The sequence below is a fragment of the Ixodes scapularis genome, unplaced genomic scaffold (genome assembly GCF_016920785.2).
Source record: "Ixodes scapularis isolate PalLabHiFi unplaced genomic scaffold, ASM1692078v2 PGA_scaffold10__122_contigs__length_95168666, whole genome shotgun sequence".
NCBI lineage: Eukaryota > Metazoa > Arthropoda > Arachnida > Ixodida > Ixodidae > Ixodes > Ixodes scapularis.
The window spans coordinates 90,321,785-90,344,200 of record NW_024609836.1 but is presented as its reverse complement, the minus strand read 5'-3'; the positions used below and the strand labels follow the sequence as shown (position 1 = coordinate 90,344,200).

Genomic DNA, 22,416 nt, shown 5'->3' with positions numbered 1-22,416 from the left:
GCTTCAGGGTCCCCTTGTGGATAGGCGGAAGTGATGGGGGACCCCATCCACCAGGAGGGAGGGGAGGGTATTGGATGATTACAATTACAAAGCAACTTTCAAAATTTCAAACAAAGAATAAGTTGCCAAGTTACAGTGAAACAAAGTATAGAGAGTGTTTGCCTGATAGGCACGAATGGGTGGCTCAGATCTGGTAGAAGAGTACTTAAACCGGAAACACGCTTACTTAGGGGTGGAGGCAGTTGAGGAAATTTGAAAGCTCAGAAGGGCGCTTTAGGAGAGCCCCCGACTTCCAAGGAACCCAGTTTCAGAACCCACGCTATAAAGAATCCTCAAATCGTCCGAGCCTACATCTTCGCGAGCACCCACCTTTCCCATGGAAGTGCGTCCTGTAGTAGAGTGCCCCTCGGTCCACGCCTTCAAGAAGCGTCGGGGGACGCTGGTAGGGACACGCCCCCTCCTCCGCGCCGGCGCGCTCTAGCACCGCCACGCCACACATCGCCGCAGGCCTATGCCAGGGCCCCGGCATCACACCGCCGCGATGCGAGCCGCCGTGCTGCGGAAGACTCCTGGATGTTGCCCTGCTCAGCCCCAGCGCCCTCTGGGGCTCTCCACCGACCTCGTTGCGGAAGAACGGGCAGCTCAGCAGCAGCGCGCTCTGCCGGCCATCGCCGACATCCGGCACCCCCTCTGTACCCTCACCACGGGCGCTACGCTGCGCCATCGACGCCGCCGAAGCCCCCGTCGTTGTGTTCCGCCGCCGGCCAAGCAACGACGCGAGGCGTCCCGACGTGCGGCTCAAATTGGCTCCCAAACTCTGGCAGTCGTGGTGTGCGAGCGCGCGCCTCCGGATCCGTTCTTCCGCGGGATCCGGAAGGAGCACAGCGGCGGCCGCCGCGGCAGCCGCTGCGGAGGCATCCGCGCTTCCGGCCCGCACGTCCGTGGACTCGCTGCGTCCGCCGGGCTTCCACTTGCGGAAGAGCGAGCTCTCCTGCCCGCCGGGAAGACGGCTCCAACCCTTCCCGCGGTCGCGGAGCTCCAGGAGCCTCTGGAACTTGGTCTTCAGGCGCGGACTCGAGGCCTCGTCGACCGCGCCGTGCGCGAGCGCATTAGAAGCGTTCTGGAGTGCAGGCGCCGGGTCTAGGCGTCCACGGAGGAACTCGTGGATGTTGGCCGGTCCGGGGCTGCGCTGGTCCCGCGGGTCCTCACGCTTGCCGGCGCGGTACTCGCGGAGCATGGCAAAAAAGCTGCCGTCACCCGCGGAAGCCGCGAGGAGGTCGAGGGAGGAAGCGGAGCCGTAGTCGCGCCGCACGGGACCGCGGAGGCCGGGCTGCTCGCAGCCGTGCTCCAGGTCCAGGCTGCTGTTGCTCCGGTACAGACTCATCCTGGGAGCGGTAATGACAGATGCAACGATCAGCAACCGAACTACTCATCCTTAAAACTGGAAGGGACACTGCACACTCGAGTGATCAGTCTTGCCCAGACTCGCTGCGGGATTCTGCCGAACCAGATGTCTGGCAACGACAGACTCGGAATATAAATAATGGGAAGAACATAACACACAGGGACGGACAAGACGATTTTCAAAAGGCAGCAGACGTCTGCTGCCAGGTGGAAATCACCCTGTCCGTTCCTGCATTTTATGTTGATCCCATTATTCATATTGTCCTTATCACCATGCTCTCCATTTCAAGCATAGACCCAGATTGCCAGTTTTGGTACTAGGGAGTAATAACTTAAAAAAATGTCAATAACCAAAGGTTTACAGTTTCTATAAAGCCCTGAAAGGGAATTGTTTGTCACAACTTGATATTAAGAATAGTAGTTTATTTCTTGAGCACAACTCAGCTCACTTACACCTATCACCTTCCCCCTTCGATAAAAAGAAAAAAAAAGAGGACTAAAAGGGAGCAGTGTTCTGATCAAGAAATAAATGGTGTCCTTGATTGATATTTTTCTTGTTATTACAACAGGACGTAAGCCCACGAAGTTTAAAGCTGATTCAATTCAGTAATTGGCAAAAGCAAAAGAATTACGCAGAACCCAACAATAGCTGGACCCGCGGCATCTGTTCCAGGGCCATCCGATTGACGATGCCAGCGCTTCCTTTCGCCGTAAGTGATCACGTGCAGTTTGCGACGCAGCCGATCACACTCAAGCGCAAATGTGTGGACAAACCTTTACGGCGCTACCTCAACATCCCAACGGAACATGATCCCCCACAGTGTAGTTAGAAAAACTGCCTCTGGGGGCTACACCCAATCCCCACAGCTTGCCTGGAGGTACGCTGGGCCGACGAACGCTCGCTGTGAGTCCTGTGGGGCCTGTCCGGGGCGGGGGGCCTCCTCGCGGGGGCGGGGCTCGCAGCGGCGGCGGCGGCGCAGCCGTTGAGTTGGCTCGTTGACCCACTCCTACGCAGGCCTTCGGGCAGGCAGGAAGTGTAGTAGTGCGCGGTGCAGGCGCGCAGGACGCTCGAGCTGAGGGCGGGCCCCAGAGGGGCGTCAGGATCCAAGGCCCCGCCCCCTTGCTGCGGGGGGCTGGCCCCCGGGCCACGCCCCCTCTGCCCCGCCCACCCCCACTGCTCCACCTGCGGGCAAAGACGAAAGGGCGAGGCGTAAGAAAGGGCTCGACGACGATTGGTGAAGTCTTTGCCAAAATTAGCGGAAGTATCGGAGTATTGCAACAGGAGCCATTTCGAAAAGAGGCACTGACACGTCAAAAAATCATTCCTTCTGGTGCGAAACACTACATAAAACACGGACTATGTCTTTTTGCCTTCTTGCCGCAGTTGCATATTTGTTGATAAAAAGAAACGGAGCGCCATCCTCAGTGTAGGGGGATTCTGATGTCAGAACGTAGGGGAGTAGCAGAGAGTAACCCTCCACAACTCCAGTGGTCAAAGTTTCTTTAGATCGACAGGTTTGTGGTGTTATGGCGATGATGAAAGGTGTTTTGCAAATTGCACTGCTTTTGATTATGAATACATGCCTTAGAGGGCCTCTCAGAAATATTTTTGGCTCAGAGTTATCACAGTGCACAACAAGAAAAAGGGAAGGAAGAAAAGCAGTTCTGAACACCCAATTCGCAACCAGTGTTCTCCGTGCAAGAAGAAACAGATTTCGAGCTGCAGTCACTATATTTTCTGGCCTGTAAGTAGCTGTCACCTATAAACTGCCTATTTCCTAAAAATAAAAGGTGGCGCATCGGTAAGTCACATCTTTTGTATAAGTCCCACTTTTTTGTAGAATTGGTGGGGTGAAACTGCATTGATTAATAAGTCTGCATATGTGTAGTGTGATTCTGATATATATGCGCAAGCGGGAGCCAGTTTCGACATTCTTACCAACAAATCAAATGAGAAATATAACCCAGTGTCAAATTTGCGCTTAAGACATGGAGTACTAAAAAGACAGACATAAGTCACACCGTTGTATAAGACACACTGACGAAAATTTTGAACGCAGTTTTTCCGAGTTTTGGGCCCTTACAGATTGTGTTTCAGTAAGAAGTGAAGCAAGCATACATACACTGTCGGTGTCCCTTTAATGCAGACTTAACTTTACCCGCTTCGGTAAAACAAATTTTACATTTCGTAGAATAAGGTACGTAGCGCGACACACACAATACAAAAACATGAACCGCATTTTCCCTTTATTTTTGTAGCGGAAAGGTTACCAACAACACTATTAGTGGGGTGGAATGGGCCTATATCAGACCCTTATTTAGGCAGTCAAATTTAGTGGTCGACAGATGACCTTTTCGAGTAAATTGTGAAAAAGCTGCAATATCATGTTTGGCCTAACTCTGTCATACAGTGTACAGCTAATGTAGAAATAATGTCTTCAAAGTAAACAGGACCGCAAATACAGGCAACTCGACGAAGAAGAAAGTACAATGGTTAATACAAAGGCAAAAGAATAGAAACACACAATGCACTACTCTATCTATAGCAGGGGTGGCCAGGCTGACCGGGCCTAAGGGCCGCAAGCAAAATCACAAAACTTCCAAGAGCCGCGGGAGGGGCTAGAGCAATAAACGAAACTCGAACTACTTTCAATGTATCCGAATCAAAAGCAGTCCAACTGTACGTAAGGTAGCAGTAGCACATGACTACGAAACTGCTACCTGTCTTTCAATTTAGAATGCGTTCCATTTCTCTTTTTGGGGAAGTGCTCGTGTGACCCAGAGCCGTAAATGTAGAGAGTTTGGCCATTCGTTGGGAAGTAAGGAGACAAATGAGGAGGCACTATTCGCCGAAAGGGGGCTGGGCGTGTTCCAGGGCGTCTTCACAAATTCGAATGTGACGAACCAGAAGCCGGAAATAATACCCTGGCGGTGGTCGCGAGAGACAAACCTGATAAGTGCATCGGAGTAACTCTCGGTGACCGAAAATATGGTACACGTGATGTTTCAATCATGCTCATCCAAAATGATGGTGGAAGAGTGCGACTAGCGGAACGATCGACATAATCTTTGGAAAAATATTTGACTCCAACCAAAAATTAATTAAACTCGGACCCAACGTTTCAAAACCAGTTCGGTTTCTTCTTCAGGGGCGATTGATCTCGTGCGTGGGAGCAGCCTCGTCTTCTTTGGTGATACGAATATTTTTTAATCGCGCTTCCGCCTTGCCATCCAGTCTTTTTCTAATCACGTGTCGTAGTCCGCTCACATAAACAGATGGTAAGGTACCCATAGATCTATTGATATTTCCTGGTGTATTTTGGATGTGCCATGATTCAAGGTGATGTCTTTTTCGGAGATTGGTTTCAACATCAAGAACGGACGCGTTCGCGAAGTCTATCGGATGGTCAAAGGTGTCACAGTGCTCCGCAAGAGCACTGCGTTCTCGATCGAATTTGCGTACATCGTTCTTGTGCTGGCGTAACCTTTCCATGAAGTTCTTTGTTTCGCCGATATAAGATGCAGGACATTTTAAGCAGGGGATCCGGTAAACAATTCCCGGTGCTTTTTCCTTCGGGGGGCGATCTTTTGGTCTTGGCATGAACCGTCCAAGAGTGGATACCGGTTTGTGAGCCACGTGAATGCCTTGTTTTGCTAGCACCCGTGATAGCGCTTCGCTAGTACCTTGAACGTAGGGAACGCTGATGCGCGTGATGGGGGGATGCGGCGCAGCTCCCTTTGGTTGTGGGTTTTGGCGAGCGTGAACCGTACGTTTGGTGACTTGTCGAGAGTGGATACACAAGAGTGGATACCGGTTTGTGAGCATTCACGTGGCTCACAAACCGGTATCCACTCTTGGACGGTTCATGCCAAGACCAAAAGATCGCCCCCCGAAGGAAAAAGCACCGGGAATTGTTTACCGGATCCCCTGCTTAAAATGTCCTGCATCTTATATCGGCGAAACAAAGAACTTCATGGAAAGGTTACGCCAGCACAAGAACGATGTACGCAAATTCGATCGAGAACGCAGTGCTCTTGCGGAGCACTGTGACACCTTTGACCATCCGATAGACTTCGCGAACGCGTCCGTTCTTGATGTTGAAACCAATCTCCGAAAAAGACATCACCTTGAATCATGGCACATCCAAAATACACCAGGAAATATCAATAGATCTATGGGTACCTTACCATCTGTTTATGTGAGCGGACTACGACACGTGATTAGAAAAAGACTGGATGGCAAGGCGGAAGCGCGATTAAAAAATATTCGTATCACCAAAGAAGACGAGGCTGCTCCCACGCACGAGATCAATCGCCCCTGAAGAAGAAACCGAACTGGTTTTGAAACGTTGGGTCCGAGTTTAATTAATTTTTGGTTGGAGTCAAATATTTTTCCATTATCACTTCCCAACCAGACAGACGTCTGTCGAACATGTTTACCTTCAAGACATAATCTTTACGCCAAGCGCCGAGGGCTGGGAACGTGCCGTCCGAGCGGTCACACTCTGTCCGAGCAAAACAGAGTTGAACGGCGCATTCGTTTCTTACATCTTTCTGCATGATATGATCAAAACATCACGTGCACTCAATTTTCAATCACGAAGAGTTACTACACCTCACACCTACGCGCCTATTAAAACCATAAACGAACATATACCTTTGATCCGAACTGTTTCTCGCTACCACCGCTAGGGGATTCTTTTCGGCTTCTGGTTGGTCAAGAGAGCATGCCAAGCCCTCTTTCCGAGTCTGGCGCACGCCCTGGCTCTGCCCTCGAGCCGCGAGCCGCACTTCGAAACGCAAAGAGCCGCAGCTTGGCCACCCGTGATCTATAGTAACTAGGGGGATCGGTGGCCGATTGGGCTGGTACACACCAGCTTGGAGCATGTGGAGCGAAAGCTCACGCTGCAGAACCCAGGGATCCTGGGTTCAAACCCAACCCTTGTCCGCTTCAATCTGGATGAGCATCATACCGGCGTGTAATCGTGTATCACTGCTGCATGGTGCATGTTAAAGCCCCACACTAGCGATTGTACTGCACGGGCTAAATTTCTCATCTACAGCTGGGAGACAAGCCGCTTGTTGAGGCAGACCAAGTTCTACGCTGTATAAACATATACACACCTCAATCTTTTTTCCTATAGTAACTACGTAGAAATAATGGATTCCACAAGCCTGCGACAAGTTTGCAAAATTCATTTTGTTTTGTCACAGCAATTGTCCTGTCCCTTGCATTTTTTATTTTATTTCGTTTCAAAATCCACTTTGACGACACAGTTGTTCCATTCGTACAATAGTCATTGTACTTCCCTCTAAGAAATACAAAGCAACTTTGGTCCAAGTAATGTAGAAGTACAGACTTTTGACATGCGGTTTTGAGTTAAATGTAAACACTCAACTTACACAAAGTAAAACATTGACTCCATGGATGTTGTCAGGGTCAGCACAGCAGCATGAACGCGCCGTTTTGTACTGCCTCGTAACCATCGACTGCAGGAGTAATTAACTGCGACAGAGTTGGTAGCGCCAAACAACTGGTGACAAAAGCGTTGAGTGTGGGGCCTGAGAGTTTTTATTAGAGAGGCCTGGATGCGCTCATTAACCAGCTCTCGAGGGCAATTGAGAAAGCATTAATGGCCATTGCTTCTCTTCTTATTCATTGTACACTGTGGCAGCGAGTGCGTCACTAAGCTGCCCAAAGAAACATTTTGTCTAAAGTGGGGATCATTAAGATAAGTAGAGGCCTTTTGACCAGCTAAATGCTTCAAGCCCTCCTCGCTACGAGCCGAGTATGTTTTCGGTGTTCCCGGAATAGAACAATGTACCGTTAAGCACTGTTTATAAACGTCATTTACATTTTGCCTCCCTCCCAATTTGCCTTTTTTTTTTATAACAATTTTGTTTTATTTTGTTTGTTACAGACAAAGTAGACCACTGCAGGTAGCATTTTTCACATTTTAATACCTTCTGAAATCACTGCTGCTTTATAAATAAATATTGATTCATTCCAAAAAAAGTCAAAGTTATCAAAAACCAAAAAGAATTTAATAAAGCTATTGCAAGGGCCAGAGAAACAAATATTAGCAACACATTTATGCACCCAATATACTTCACCATGCAAACCTGCATTGCACAAGTTTGCAGTCATTTCCCTGAAGGGTGTCGTCTTTAACAACTGATGTCTCGGCATTTTTTTGTGTGTCCTGCAAACGTCTGTACAATTGCACAATTGCATGTTGGCAGGGTCATAGGCAAACTGCTAAATGGCACCACATTTTTCCCGAGGAGTCATGTAACACAAAATTAGTACTCTCTGGGATAAAATCAGAATCAAATAACAGCAATAATTCTGGTGAAAGGACAATGCAAGCATGTTGCCACATGTTGCACGAACGGGCCAAAATTCCCGTGCACTTCATTTATCCCTGGCGAGTTTCCTTGGTGTTAACTCTCGTGTAATGTCATAATAAGCTAGATATCACATTTCAAATTGACGTATGACTATTAATAACCCTTAAAGTATTTTAATATTATCTTTTCTTTTTTTGGCCTCGAGACAGCGACAAATTCCTAATCCAGTTCCTTAGCCAAAAAGATTGGAAATTTCTGCTCTATAGGATAGAGATTAGTCTTGAAGCATATGCTTTATAAACACAAATCCAAGACAGATTTATTAAAGTGTATGTCAACTCCGGCGAATGAAGAGATACCTTCTCCTCGAACCTGGCAGAGAAGTATGTCTCAGCACGGGAAACACCATCGGTTCTTATCTCGATACAAAGCTTTCGACTATAACATTTTCGCCTTATTTGGAGAGCTCGCGTTATTGCCTTTTGCCAGCCAGCTGCCAAGCATCAGGTCTAGTCCAATAAGAAAAAAGAAGAAAAACAGATAAAGTTGCCCCGGTAGCAAAAAATAAAAGCATTGTTATTACTCAGCTTGCATTTCTCCACGTGTTGTTATGGTCCCCTGCCCTTTACAATCTGATAGCTGAGACAAAGTCAATGACTTGCTCTAATACAGAGAGAAGGGAGTACTTTTTACTTGCCAGGATGGTTTTGGCAAAGGGCAGCCAAGTGCATTATTCTACTCTGTCTCACTCTAAATGCGGGTACAGCAGAAGCCATAAGAGCGAGCACTGGCCTTTTAGCTTCCCTGCCAAGCACGTGCGCTTGTAGCTTCGGCTTTGCTAGCACTAAAACTGAAACAAACTGTAGCTTTGTCCGCAAACTCGAAGCTCCCAGAAAGATTTTTTAAAGATTTTTTTAACAATAAAGAAATAACCTTGCTGCTTTTCAAAATATTTTAGAGCGCAGCTCTTAGGCACTCGTTCCTGTGCTTCGCGGCGTCAACGTAACCGCGCGAGTTGCATTATGGGACGTCACAGACCTATACATACCAATTCAATTCCCCGTTAAATTTAGCGAAGAAACTGAATTAATGCATAGGTCTGTGAGGTCCCGTAATGCAACACTGCGGATTTAGTTTCCCCACTAAATATAGTGGTAAAACTGACGTCGCATGGCCTCAACACCAATCCAGTTGCCCCGCTAAATTTAGCGGGGAATTGAACTGGTGTTGAGGCCACGTGACGTCAATTTTCCTGTTAAATCAAGCGGAGAAACTGAATTTGTTCATAGGTGACGTAACACGAAGTCATGCGACGTCATTTCCCGCTAAATTTAGCGGGGAAACTGAATTGGTGTTGAGGCCATGTGATGTCAATTTTCCAGCTAAATTTTGCGGGGAAATTGGGGGAGGAGGGGAGGGTATGGAGGAGGAGGGTCCTTCATACATTCCCTCCTCCTATATATATATATAGGAGGAGGGAATATATATATATATATATATATATGGCAGAAAACGCACTTGAGACGGTTGTTAAAGTTTTTAAAACATATTATTCGTAAAGTTTGTCGACGTTTCGGCCTGAGACAGACCTTTTTCTTGAAAAAGGTCTGCCTCAGGCCGAAACGTTGATGAACTTTACGAATAATCTCAAAAAAAGGTTCGTCTTAGGCCGAAACGTCGACAAACTTTACGAATAATATGTTTTAAAAACTCCAACAACCACCTCAAGTGCGTTTTCTTCCGTATATACTTTTCGTCATCCTGCGCTATGTTTTCTCTCTCTCTCTTTTTATTTATTTATACATATATATATATATATATATACATATATATATATAATTTTAATTTATACTATGTACGCAGGAGTATGAGGTCTATATTTGTACATAGATATTTCTTCCTCAAATTCTTTAGCGTGGTATAACGTAGAATCAAAATACCTCAAGAGTTGCGCTTTAATTTCGTATTACATAGATTTGTAAATATCTGAATTTTTTTTTCACACTTAACATCATCTTCTCACCAGATGTTCATGCTCAAGAATTTTCTCATAGAATCTTGACCTATAGAACTGTCGTGACGTTAAAAAAACATATAAACCCTCTTACAAGCTAGAGTTTTAACTAGGGGGTGCACATTTCTTAAGACTGTACACCTGCAATACTGAGACATCCATAGCCAGAAAGTAAGGGAAAAGATTCCAAACCTCTGCCTTTCGTCGCCATGTAAACCACCGACTGAATATTAAAGGGGCCAGAAAACAATGCTTGGTTTGAATGTTATGCACTTTATACTTGCATACTGAGAAAAGTGTGACCCAGGTATACTTCCACGCAGCACTACTGCGAAAGGAGCTTCTTAGTCACTGTGTAATTTTGACGATAGCAGACCATTTCGTTCGTCTCTCCTTCTCAAAATCTTGCTGACACAGTCGTAGGAATCACAATGGTGATGTAGTTGGAGGCATCGCCTCACGGTGACGACAGTCAAATGCAGCGAGCACTCGACCTGTGCTCAGTCACAATTAACACTGCCTTGGCAAACATGAAGGTTGGGGTTCGCGTTCAATCGCCACAGCAGCAGTGATAGCCAAAATCTAACAATGCTCAGAACACAGCATGTACCCCGTGCATTGCCAACCCCAGCTTCGTGGCTACGACGAACGTTGGTCGCACTTAAGTGGCGCCAAATTATGCGCACACTTATTCTGGTTGTGAATTGAGGGGATGCCTGCTCGTCTTCATTGAAGAATACATTTTTTTGGTTGGGAAAGAGGCTACCAAACTTCTCCGATCTCGAAGAACCCCTCCCAGTCTCGACACTGATGAGACAAAGCAGCGCAGGAACCCCACAGACCTTGTAAAGCAGTAATGCACATGCTAGGGATAATTTGTCACATAGTTATGCAACAATATTTGGCTCAAATGAGCTAAAGTACTGCTCAAACTGGAAAAAGCACTTTACTTAGGGAGAGATACGGCAGCAAAATTTTAGAAACTCTAAGAAGCCCATGAAGATGCTCTGGGGAACGCCTTGATGCCTAGAAACATAGTCTGAGAACCGATGGACTAGGTGGCGACCCTCAAAAGAGGTGCAACATCACGGACAAATGTAATGTCACGGATGGCGCACACATCCCTTTTCCCGCAGAATTCAGTGGGCAACGCTTCCGTTCAACTTTCCAGCTTTTTTTTTTCTTTTTTTTTTCTGCAACTGTTATTGTGTGGAGAGAAGGATAATGTTTTTTTATAAGTTATGAAGGACAAGGGTTCACATTCAAATGCTTTGAAGGAAAAAATAATGTGCATTCTGTATGTGATAATTACGAACATCAAGGATTATTTCTGAGCAGTATTTAGCAACAGAAAGAAATTAATTTAATGGCCTCTTTAATAAAAAAGCAAGTATTCAGCAACACCTGTTTTTAACTCTCCCCTTTATTTTTGAAGCTAATTTTAACTGGGTGAGTTGTGTTTATAAGAATAGTTATTGCTTTTGCGCTGCCTGTCTTATGGCTCCTGAAAATTCTTGTTTTTATGGCTTGTGATTTCATGGTTTTCCAAAAGAAATTGGTCACAACCGAATTGCTAGGGTGAATACCAAGGATGCAAAAAATTTGGATTCGTCGAGCTTTAATCAAAAACAAGAAGTCCTGTTTCATAAGCCGCACGAAATGAGAATAATCACACCGTTCTCTAAATGCAAAATGACCTGCCTAGCATTAAAACTATTCCACATATCTCTTTTCAAAGCCAAGCTCAGTCACAAATTCCACTAACTGGAAGCAAAAAAAAAATTTTTTTTATCTGAATTTTGTGTTTGATTTTTATCTTGTTCAACTGCTTCAAAGATATAATCAGTGGCTAAAAAGGTAGCAGATAGCAAGAGTGCCCCACAAATAGCGTGTTATCCCAGCATTCTCAACGATTCATGATCTGAGGAGAAAACGACAGGAAAGTTTGCGAATAACAGTGTTTATGGAGATCGCCTTATCGAGACAAGGACTTCCTAAGCAGTCACTTAACAACTCTACGCTCATCCATGCATTTGCACGTCACACTGGCAGAGTTGATACAACACTGTACCATTCATGGATTGTGACTAAATAAAGTTTGTACCCCTGTAGACTAAGCTTACCATACCCCGTCACGTCCTGTACACAATGTAAAACTAAAAAGACGTATCAGGCAATCATTTCTGTGATTCTGTCACAGGACAAAACAGAGATCTAAACACATTAAATTTGTGGCAGATGAATGATTAATATGGCAAACAATTAGCATTAAATGTTAGACTGCATGGCCCCCTCCATCAGTCTAGAAGTTACGGTACCTCGTAATTTTACGTAGTATTATGCAGCAATAATTTATGGTCCTTCTTGCCTGTTCCCTCCTTACCATGCTTGAAAAGTGTGTTGAGAAGAGAAGAGAATGCTCTGTTGCAGTGAGCAAAAACTTCAGTTTCCTGCAAATGCCCACACACAAATCAAGCGTCCCCAGTGCCTCGAACAGATCTAACCCAACATGCCAGTATTTCAATGTGCCGTAGATGAAGCCTAGAACTGTGGACCGACAACGTAAAAACGGGGGCCCAAAGGCACGACAGGGCCGTGCCCATCTGCTAGCGCTACCTTGGTGGGTATTGGGTTCATGAGGACACTGAGCTCCCACGAGATTCAATTCAAACCAGTGTGAAAGTGTGTCCTCTTGCTACAGCCAGCCACAAGCGGTTCAAATGCATACGGTCACCCTCAAATCCAAACGTGTGAATCGGCCAATAGGTTTTACCGCAACCACGCCTTGGGCAGTTGGTCGTGGTATGAATGATCCGGACACCTCGAGGTGCACGGTGCAGGCCAGCAATCGGGTCGAGAGATCTCGCACCAAGGGGGCAGTTTAAACGTAGATAAGGCGCCTTGCGGCTATGTTTACGTTTCGCGTCGCCTGCAGATCGCTGTCGCGAGAGAAACGAAAAAGAAAAAGAGAGAAACCTACCTCGCTGTGTCCCAGCGCTCCGGTTTTACTACGCGAGTCGTCGTGAGAACTGGAGTGAGAACGACGACCCTGGCCGCCAAGCTAGCAGCTCGAAAAGTAAGCGCAAACAAAACAACAACAAAAAATGACCCGCATTAGGTTCGCGCTTCTCCACGCACGGATACCAACTTCTCCCGTGAAGGCGGCGGGCGTCCCCGCTTCTAAGAATTTCGGGGAGTCAGTACCACGGCGGGGCCGATAACTGAAAGATTTGGAAAAACAGAGCTTCCTTTCTGTGTGTGCGCGCGTGTTACATCGCTGAAGAAAGAGAAGCGTTCGAAACATTCGAGTTAGGTTCGACTTTAACATGGCTCCTTTTAAAGAAGATACGGACCCTAAAAACGACTTGGTTTTCTCGGTTTGGGTCGGGTAGCTCCAAGCAGCGCTCGCCGTACCCCACGCTGCAACGAGCAGCGCAAAGACGAGAGAAGCCGACGTTCGGTGGAGAACAGAAAATAATAAAAAGAGGAATATCCGAAATCCGCCTCTTCTCAACGACGAGGAATCCGTGTCACTTTCACCACGAACCAAACGACTTGGGCGGACCGACAAATAGAGAGAAAAAGAAAAGGGCACATCCCAAGGACCGCCGAGGCGTTTGCCGCGACAAGAAATAATAACAAGAACCAAAAGAGTAGTTTAGGCCGCCGAAGTCAACCCTCCCACACTCACGAAATCCAGCTTACCGTGGTAACGTTCTCCAGCAGGGAGTTTAGGGCGGGCGACCGACCACAAACCGGTGTTGTCACGCCACCGCAGATCACTACACCGTCTTCGCCGCTGCCGCCGGGGCGCTTGAACATCCGCTATTGTCGGTGACTTGAAGGGCCGCCACGGCGACACGGACCACAACAACGAGAACGGGATGCATCGGGCTAGTAGTACGGGTCTCCGACAACACGTTCACGCCGGGGACAAGCACGCACGGATAGCACCACCACCGCCGCCGACACACACAGACCGACGAGATCCTTGGGTGGCTCGGCGATCACGGCAGCGTTAGCGGGGGTTCAGGGCGGATTCGGAGGTCGTGGAGATGTTTAGGCGTCGTTGTTGTCGCGTTGATTGTGTTGTTGCCGTAGCGCTGATCGTGGACGCCATCGTAGCTGCTGCTGCTGTTGGCTTCAATGGAGGGTCCGTGTTCGGCTCGCTAGCGCTCGCAGCGCAACGAAGCGGGGGCCGCCGGAATGCCTTTTTCCCGTTTCCGCTCGCATGCCTCTGCCAGCCTCTGCTGCTTTGCCGCTTTGCCTCGGTCGTGGGGGAGAGGAGGGGTGATATCCTCTCCCGATTTGTCTCGTCGGCTGTAAAACATTTTAATCCGCAAAAAGTAAGAAAAAAAAATATATATATATAGTGAACGAAGAGGGGAGAAGGTGATTATTGAATTTATTGCTTTAAAGTTAGGGAAAGGGTCGCCACGGCAACCCTTTCCCATTTTTCGCCAGCTCTCTTTCCCTTTTCCTGTCCCTAACTTTAAAGCAGTGAATTCAATAATCACCTTCTCCCCTCTTCGTTCACAATATTACTACGGCTGCACTTGTCAATCTTCACTCATTCCCATTAGATATATATATGTTTGTGTTCTTGCTTTCTAAACATACGCAAAGCTGACAGGCGCACCGCGTAAGGGTTCTCACCTATCTGTTCAGCCCAGCACACCACCACCTGCGCCCTTGGAAGAGCAAATAAAATTATTATTATTATTATTATTTATTGCACCAGTTCAGCGTCGTTTAGATGTACCCATTTTCCTAAATGTTTACCCTTTGGAGGCTGTAAAACATATACATACTCTCTCAGATGTTAGTGTGTGTGTGTGTAGGGGGGGGGATGCACACACACTCCTCCTCTTTGGGACATTCGCCGCGTTGCTCAGCAAAACAATGTAAAATTCGATCTCCAGTCTTTTCCATATATTTAATCTACCCGGCCCATGATGAAGAACCGTTATATCTCAGAAGTGTGTAATAGCGTAGATTTTATAACACGCATCTAGTGCTTTTTTTTTTATTTATTTAAACATATTGTAGGTCACGAAGGCCCTAGTAGGAGACAATCATACTTAGACACGCGCCCTGTTTAATAACGATTAAAAAAAAAAAAAAAAAAAAAAACTCCTATTTAGAAAACAGAGATGCGTGCGTACCAACGTCCAGAGCACGGCCACAACATAGAAAACAATCTGCAGAAAGCTTTATTTTTTGTACAAAACCAAATTATTCTCCAGAAAACACTCGCACACGAAATGTTTCACAATTTAGCTTGTGCCCAATTTCCATATATACAGCGTTAAAATTTGGTAAAAGAAAAAAAAAAAGGTATTGACAACGATGTTTCTTTCGAAAGCTTGCTTTCTATGTTTTACTTTTAAGGTAGGACAATTCCATGCATACAGCTGGTCTTATTTTCTCATCGCAGCTAATTACACCCTTTTTACTTTTTTTTCTTCTCTTTCTTTTCTTGTTCTAAGTTGTTTTAGGAGCTCCTAGTCTTTAGCTGTGACGGAACACGTGGGCAGGCGGAACCCACAGCCGCGCGCGCACGCTGTGTTTCGCGGAAGCGGACAGCTCATCATCGTTTGAGCTGCACAAGCAGAGGCAGCGGTGGAAGGTTAGGCGACTTTTCATGGGGACTCCGTCCGCGGTGGTCGGTCCGTCGACGGCGATTTGCCGACGCAAACCGGTTTCCATTGTGCGGGATCGTACCCCCCTTCTCGCTTTCACGGCGCGCTAAACTTCGTTTCGCCGAACGCTGGACCGCTGAGGAAGCTACGAACGATATCGTAGCCAATCCAATGCCGGTGGAGTTTCTCGTGACCACGTTGTAGAAGGGAGAGGAGACTCAACGAGACCAGGCGATGTGACGAAAATCAGGTTGATGTCTGTTGCAGTAGATGGCGCTACACGCCTGGGGCCCATCGTCGGTTAGAAGCTTTGGGACTGGGTGCATGCCGTGCACCGTCGTGCACGTAACCGCACATGACTTTCGGAAGGCGCGCAGAGTTCGAAAGCGCGCTCGAACAACCTCACCTCGTCGCCGCAAAACGAACGCAAGTCTACCCTGTCGTCGTTGTCGTCTGCTTTCTTTCTCCGCGCGCTCGCTGTCGTTTTCGTGCTGTCTCTGCCCTGGTCCACCGATGTCAGCGGTTTTACGATTTGCCGCGTTCTGCCAGTTCTGTTCCTGTCCTTAGTTTACCCCTGGCAGCGACTCGAGGGACGCGTGGTCACGTGTTATGTCCGCAGTGCGTGATTGGCTGGGATGGCTTGTAGCGTTCGCTGCGGTCTATCATGAGGCGATTGCGTGCGGGCGCGAGAGGCATTCTTCTGTGCTGTCCTCCGTCGACGGACGTTCTGATTTTACGCCGACCACGCTATTCGCAACGGCGGCAGCTTTTGTTCATAAACGAGCACCGGCCTGTACCGTAAAATATACTTAAAAAAAACAACACTCAATTTATATATATTTTTCTTTTTTTTTTTGGCCGGGGGGGGGGGGGGGGGGCGGTTTAGCTTTGAATATTCATCTTTTGTTGTATTCGTTTATTTATTTTAGGCACACCGAAAGGATGGACTTTACAGGTGTTCGTACATTATGCGCATTGTGGCACTGACTTCGAGACACGAGAACGGTAGCGTGTGAATACAGATGGCACTCAACAAAAAATGAAATTCAGAAAGAAGGAGCAGTGAAACTACCAGAATAAAATAAACACAACGTATACTCGGCGGCCGAAAGGAGCTGTAGTTTCTTTACAGTCGTGCCGGTACCCCGCACTGCGATAAAAAGAAAAAAAGAAAGTGTGAGAGACATAAGCTAATTGTTTTGTTTTATCTAACTACTGTTGTTGACCCCTGGTTCTTATTAGCCCGCCCGATCCTTTTAATTTGATTTCGCGTCTCCTTTTCAATTTTGCACTTTTTTTTTTTTTCATTTTAGCTGTATGTGTCCACCATGTGCCTAGCACGGGCAGCGACTTTTAGCGTACTAATCAAGTCTTGTACATCGTTAAAAAAAAGAATAAAAATAGTGCGAGCGCGTTGTAAATTGTTTTTGAAAATAAAATTGGTTGTTCAAACTTTACCTGCCTGTTTTTTTGTTGTTTTTTTTTTTTTGTTAAGTTAAGACAGGTTGCGTCGAAAAAACGAACTTGGCCCACGCGGAACTTAAATGGTTTGAACTCTGGGCCTCCCAATGTCCGGTCGTGTGTGGTAAGCACACCCGACCGGACATTTCACGATATATATATAACGACTTCATTGTGAATTCTTCCAAGTCCATGTTGAAATAACCTGAGACTGGGGTAGAGAAGAAGCATCAAATCGTAGAAGGGACAAAAAATAGACAGCTGGTGAATATTAAAGGAGCGATGCAACAATTTTTGTACTTTGCGCAAATACCGCTTAAAACGGATCCCTAACGTTAATGACCTATGAAACACGCGTTCGTTCTTCACCCCACGCAATAGAAGTCCCAAAAAAAAATTTAAGAAAAACGAGCAGCGTTTACCCCCTCAACTCACAGCCAGAACAAGCGGCCACGTGATCTGGAGCCGATTATATGCCGCCAGTGTTCATCATAGCCACGCGCTGGAATTGGCAAAGCGCAGGACACGCGCTGAGTTCCAGACATTGTTATGGCTCGGCTGTTGTCGTGGTTGCAGCGATTGGACACGGGTCACTACTCGAATGCTTCTCGAGCTAGCAATTATCACGAGCCAAAGTCGAGTGCCCACGCAATGCTCGGGTCCAATCTATGAACCGCATTCAAATATCGTCACTTGGGTGTACTGCGACCCCCACATTACGTCATCAAATTTTGTAAAGGTGAGATTGAATGAAAATGATCGCTTTTGTCCTTGAAATTACACAGCAACAAAGGAATTTCTTGGCCAGTGGTGTTGCGTGTGGGTATCCTTGAGTCCCAGGTGTGCCAGTAAGCTCGTGTAGAGTGAAAACCATTCCAACTGAATATTGTTGCCAAGGTCCTTTAACATGGTTAATATTCACCAGCTCGCCTGCACCCTTACGATTTTTTCTATGCTCTTCCAAGTCACCGGGAAATCTGTGCTTCGTATTAAGCCTGGCACGCGACATTCGAGACACAAATGTTTCGGTGACGACGAGCTGGGACGGTGTATTACCGTGGCAGCCAAGGACACAAGGCTCGTCGTAACGTAACGAAAGGAGTTGAGCTCGGTTCAACTGTTCATACAACACCATTTTCTTGCGTTACGAGTCACCGAAACATTCGTGTCTCGAATGTCGCGTGCCAGGTATACCTTCTCGAATCGGTAGCCACGCTTGATATGAAGCGCAGATTTCCCAGTGGCTTGTAGTACTTGTACGTACGCTTACATAACGTATCGGGGCTGTGTGGACTAGGGTGCCTCAATGTCCTTCTGTTTAGGGTGATGCCACCCTTTGTAGTACCCGATGCCGACAGCACGCGCTCACGGAGAAAATACAAAGAAATCGACGAAAACAAAATGTCGCCGTAGCACAGTTAGCGCCACGAGCGCGTGCAGGCACACGCTCTTTCACGCGCTTCTGAACAAAAAAATAAAAGTGTGAGACAAAATGGCCAGATGTCTCCACCCTAAGCAAAGCGCACATGAAGGCACCCTATTGTGGACAAGCCTTCACATGGAACTCGCGGATTGTACACCACGTCAACGGTTGGTTCGTCCAATGCGCCGTTTTGCGACAGCTTTCGTGTGGAAAAAGAAAATAAGTAAAAACAGGCATAGTCAAATAAATACAACGCAAAAAAAAAAAGTTTTTTTTTTTTTTTTTTTTTTTTTTAGGTGCAAAAATAAATTATGCATCGCCGAACGATAATTTTTGCCCAAATATAAAGCGCTAGACGTCCGAACCAGATGCCAAATACCTTATTCAAAACTTAATTATAAGTGATTTATTTTTAAATTTTAATAAGGAAACTGGGGCCCATTCTTGCCCGTTTACGGTAGCTGCATTTTTCCATTAAAAATTCAGTAAGCGTTCGGCGGAGTGTCGTTTACTTCGTTTCGTGCTCCTGGCAAGTACATACCTATGCATTGCGTCCCTAAAACACACAATCTTGGACCTTTTATTTTTTTCAGAAAATAATTATGCATCAGGACAAACAGTATCTAAAACGTTGCTGATCATTCGTTTTCGAAAACCGCGCGGCCGTGGCTGCCGTGGCGCGGTCTCCGAAACGAAACTAGAATTACCACCTAAATTATTTAAGATAACGGCAATACAATTTAAACATAACAAATTTAAAGGGCATATAACGTTGTTTAATTATATTTATAATCCTTCAGAAACTAAAAAAAAAAGAAGGTTTGTTTTTCGCATTGTGAAGAACAATACATTTGGGGAATTTTGTACTTTGTCCGACAACCCTCTCTTTTCTTTGTGCGTTTTTTTTTTCGGTGTTGGCGCGCAGTTGTTTCATCTTTATTTGCTCCGAAAAAATAGGTATACAGCAAATTAAATCATACAGTATGATGACATTTAAAAGTAAACATTTGACAGAGATCTGTCTGGTTGGGAGTAATTAATATTAAAAAATTCGAACACCAACCAAGCCCTTCTGTAGGGACCCAACATTTCAAGGCCAATTCGGCCTCTTCTTCAGGGGCGACTACGGCTATGGCCGTTGAGGAGCAGTGTCCTTTTCTTTTTCTTCTACGGCGTGTGTCTGGTCTTCTTCTTCTACGGCTCTGCCTTTTTCAATAATGTGACGAAGCCCATTCACATAGGCGGATGGTAAAGCCCCTAGAGATCTGTTGATGTTCTGTGGCGTTGTTTGAATGTGCCATGATTCTAGGAACAGTCTTTTTCGAGGATTTGTCTCAACGTCAACGATGCATGCGTTGTCGAAGTCAATGCGATGGTCCTTGACGTCGCAGTGCTCAGCAACCGCGCTACGCTCGTGATCGAACTTGCGCACGTCGTTTTTATGTTGACGGATTCTCTCTCTAAAGTTCTTCGTTTCGCCAATGTATGAGGCCGCGCAAACCCCGCACGGAATCTTATATACAACGCCTTGGGCCCTTTCTTTACCAGGGCGATCTTTTGGGCGTGGCATGAGTCGTCCAAGGGTAGACACAGGTTTGTGCGCTAGTTGGATACCCTCTTTCGCAAGCACACGTGCCAGTGCCTCGCTTGTTCCGTTGATGTAGGGAACGCTGATGCGGGAGGTTGGGCGGAAATTCGCACTTAACTGTTGCTGCACGTGTCGCTGGTTTCGGCCTACACGGCGGGCAACGCGATGGATGAAGCTGCTCTTGTAGCCGTTTTTCTTAAGGTCAGCAATGACGGTTCGTTCCTCCTTTCTTTTGTCCTCTTCTGATGAGCAGATGGTCTTTGCCCTGGTTAAGAGCGTCCTGACCACCGACGCCTTATGATTGGCTGGGTGGTTGGATTGAAACTGGAGGTTGCGTCCAGTGTGCGTCGGTTTTCGGTATACAAATCCTCGAAAAAGACTGTTCCTAGAATCATGGCACATTCAAACAACGCCACAGAACATCAACAGATCTCTAGGGGCTTTACCATCCGCCTATGTGAATGGGCTTCGTCACATTATTGAAAAAGGCAGAGCCGTAGAAGAAGAAGACCAGACACACGCCGTAGAAGAAAAAGGAAAGGACACTGCTCCCCAACGGCCATAGCCGTAGTCGCCCCTGAAGAAGAGGCCGAATTGGCCTTGAAACGTTGGGTCCTTACAGAAGGGCTTGGTTGGTGTTCGAATTTTTTAATAGTATGATGACAGTTCCTTTGTACAAGGAACTCTCATCGTGACATTCAGTGCATGCATCTCTTTGGTAGATAAGCGAGTCGGCGAATTCTTGAAACAAGACGCTCTCCGTGCGTGCTCTCAAAGGTCAAGGTGAACATTGTTTTGATTCAAGTCGACGTGACAGCCTGCTTTCTCAAGTAAGTGACAGCGTTTCCTTGCTCTTCTGTTTTAAAGTACGAAGGGTCCAGCGTTACGTCCGACGGAACCCGAAATAAAAATTAAGGTCACGTCCGACGTAACTTTACCCCAAGGTTTCGAGCTATGTGTAACCCCAAACAACACACTGATAATCTTAGGATATCCAAAGGACGTCCGTACCAAAACTGGCGTGCGTACTGGTGATGTCCCGAGGGTCTCCTGGCAATCTCCTCATAGTGTCCAAATGTCACAGACTGGTAGGTCTTCAGGTTGTCCGCAGGACATCCCACAGGATTAACTCAGGATGGTGTCAGGATTCTTTATGGCCATCCCGAGTTAATCCCACTGGATTAATCCAGGATGTGATGACTTTTGACGGACAATATCTAACATACGCGAACCGTGCATAAGTCACAGCTATACATACCCCGATTGAAGGCTTACTCAGACATTTCCGTTATAAGTACGGCCCATTACGAATGCTTACACGAGATGCTACGTGGGTTGCTTAGCTATAGATACCCGTGTGGCATCTTGTCATCAGCATTTGTAATGCAGTCGGTCATACTCAGAACACAAATGTCTAAATTAGCCTTCATTCTCGTGGGAAGCAAGCATCTAAAGATCAGCTGCATCGAAAAAGCAGTAAAATATTTTATTGTGCACAACTTTTCCGAAAGGGGGTTAACCTACCCGAATATTTGAATGGCTGTGTCTAGAGTGCCGTCCGACGGTGCTTGTAGCAAACATTCAAGTGCCGTCTGACGACACTCCAAGCGAGCCTTCCACTGCCAGTGCTCGAAGCGAGCGTTCAAGTGCTGTCCGCCGACGGTGCTCCAAGCGTGAAGTGCCATACTTACGACGATCGTCAGATTTCTGCATTTAGGTACGGGTGGTCCCGATGGCATGACTGCCCTTTGAATCGACAGCATAAATCGGTTCCTGCTTTTGTGCTGCGACTTACTACATACGTGACCTTAGACTACTGGTCAAGAAAAAATAAGAATGTATAAAGTATAGGAAAAATATAGTTTTGCTGTCATTTTTCTATAATTTTAGTATAAAATAGCAGTCTTCCTAGGCCTGTGTGCTGAAATTACACCAGAATTTTGTTAACCCTTTCACTGCCAAATTTTGTTTAAAAAAATGATGCGAATCTCCCAAATTGTTTTCTTCCTGCATTGTTTAGAAACATTATTTTAAAAGAAGCTATGACCAATTTTTAATATTGGACCTTAGTTAATAAATGTTGTTATTTTTTGTATTCATACGTAATGACTGCTTCCAATGCAATTTTTCTATTCTCAAACAGAAAACAGTCCGTGTTATTTTTGGAACATTTATTATGGAGATAAAACATTCATACTTTGCAAAGAAAAGAAACTGGCAAAGTTTTATTTTTTTCTTGACATTCTGTGCCCAACTGAGGACCGACTTAGAGAATCTAGAGGTTGGTCCTCGTATGGTAGATCTCGAAGCATGGGATTACGCAAACCGCCACGTTGCAGTCTTTGCACCAATATCTTGTTTCCTTCCGGATCTTGGTCCCTCTGGCAGACGAGGCCCCGCAGCAGACGACACAGCGCCGAGGCGGGAGCTGCTTGTTCTTTGTTGGAGGAATGAAGCTTACAAAATGGGGAGCTTTAAGCCGCTTGGCTTACAGCTTATCTGACGAGGCGGCTTTGGCTGGTACAGCGATAAA

At 46.3% G+C, this 22,416-nt stretch overlaps 1 protein-coding gene across 1 annotated transcript in view; it reads right to left on the bottom strand.

The window, feature by feature from the left end:
• The window catches only part of LOC8036972 (signal-induced proliferation-associated 1-like protein 2), a 55,544-nt gene extending 41,607 nt beyond the window's left edge, over positions 1-13,937 (bottom strand). The window contains exons 1-3 of the mRNA XM_029976201.4: positions 13,475-13,937; positions 2,277-2,587; positions 370-1,385 (exon numbers count right to left, since the gene is read on the bottom strand). Coding sequence (XP_029832061.2) covers positions 370-1,385; positions 2,277-2,587; positions 13,475-13,591 — 1,444 coding nt within the window. The 5' untranslated portion in view covers positions 13,592-13,937. The remainder of the gene's footprint in view (positions 1-369; positions 1,386-2,276; positions 2,588-13,474) is intronic.
• Positions 13,938-22,416: the final 8,479 nt, after the last annotated feature.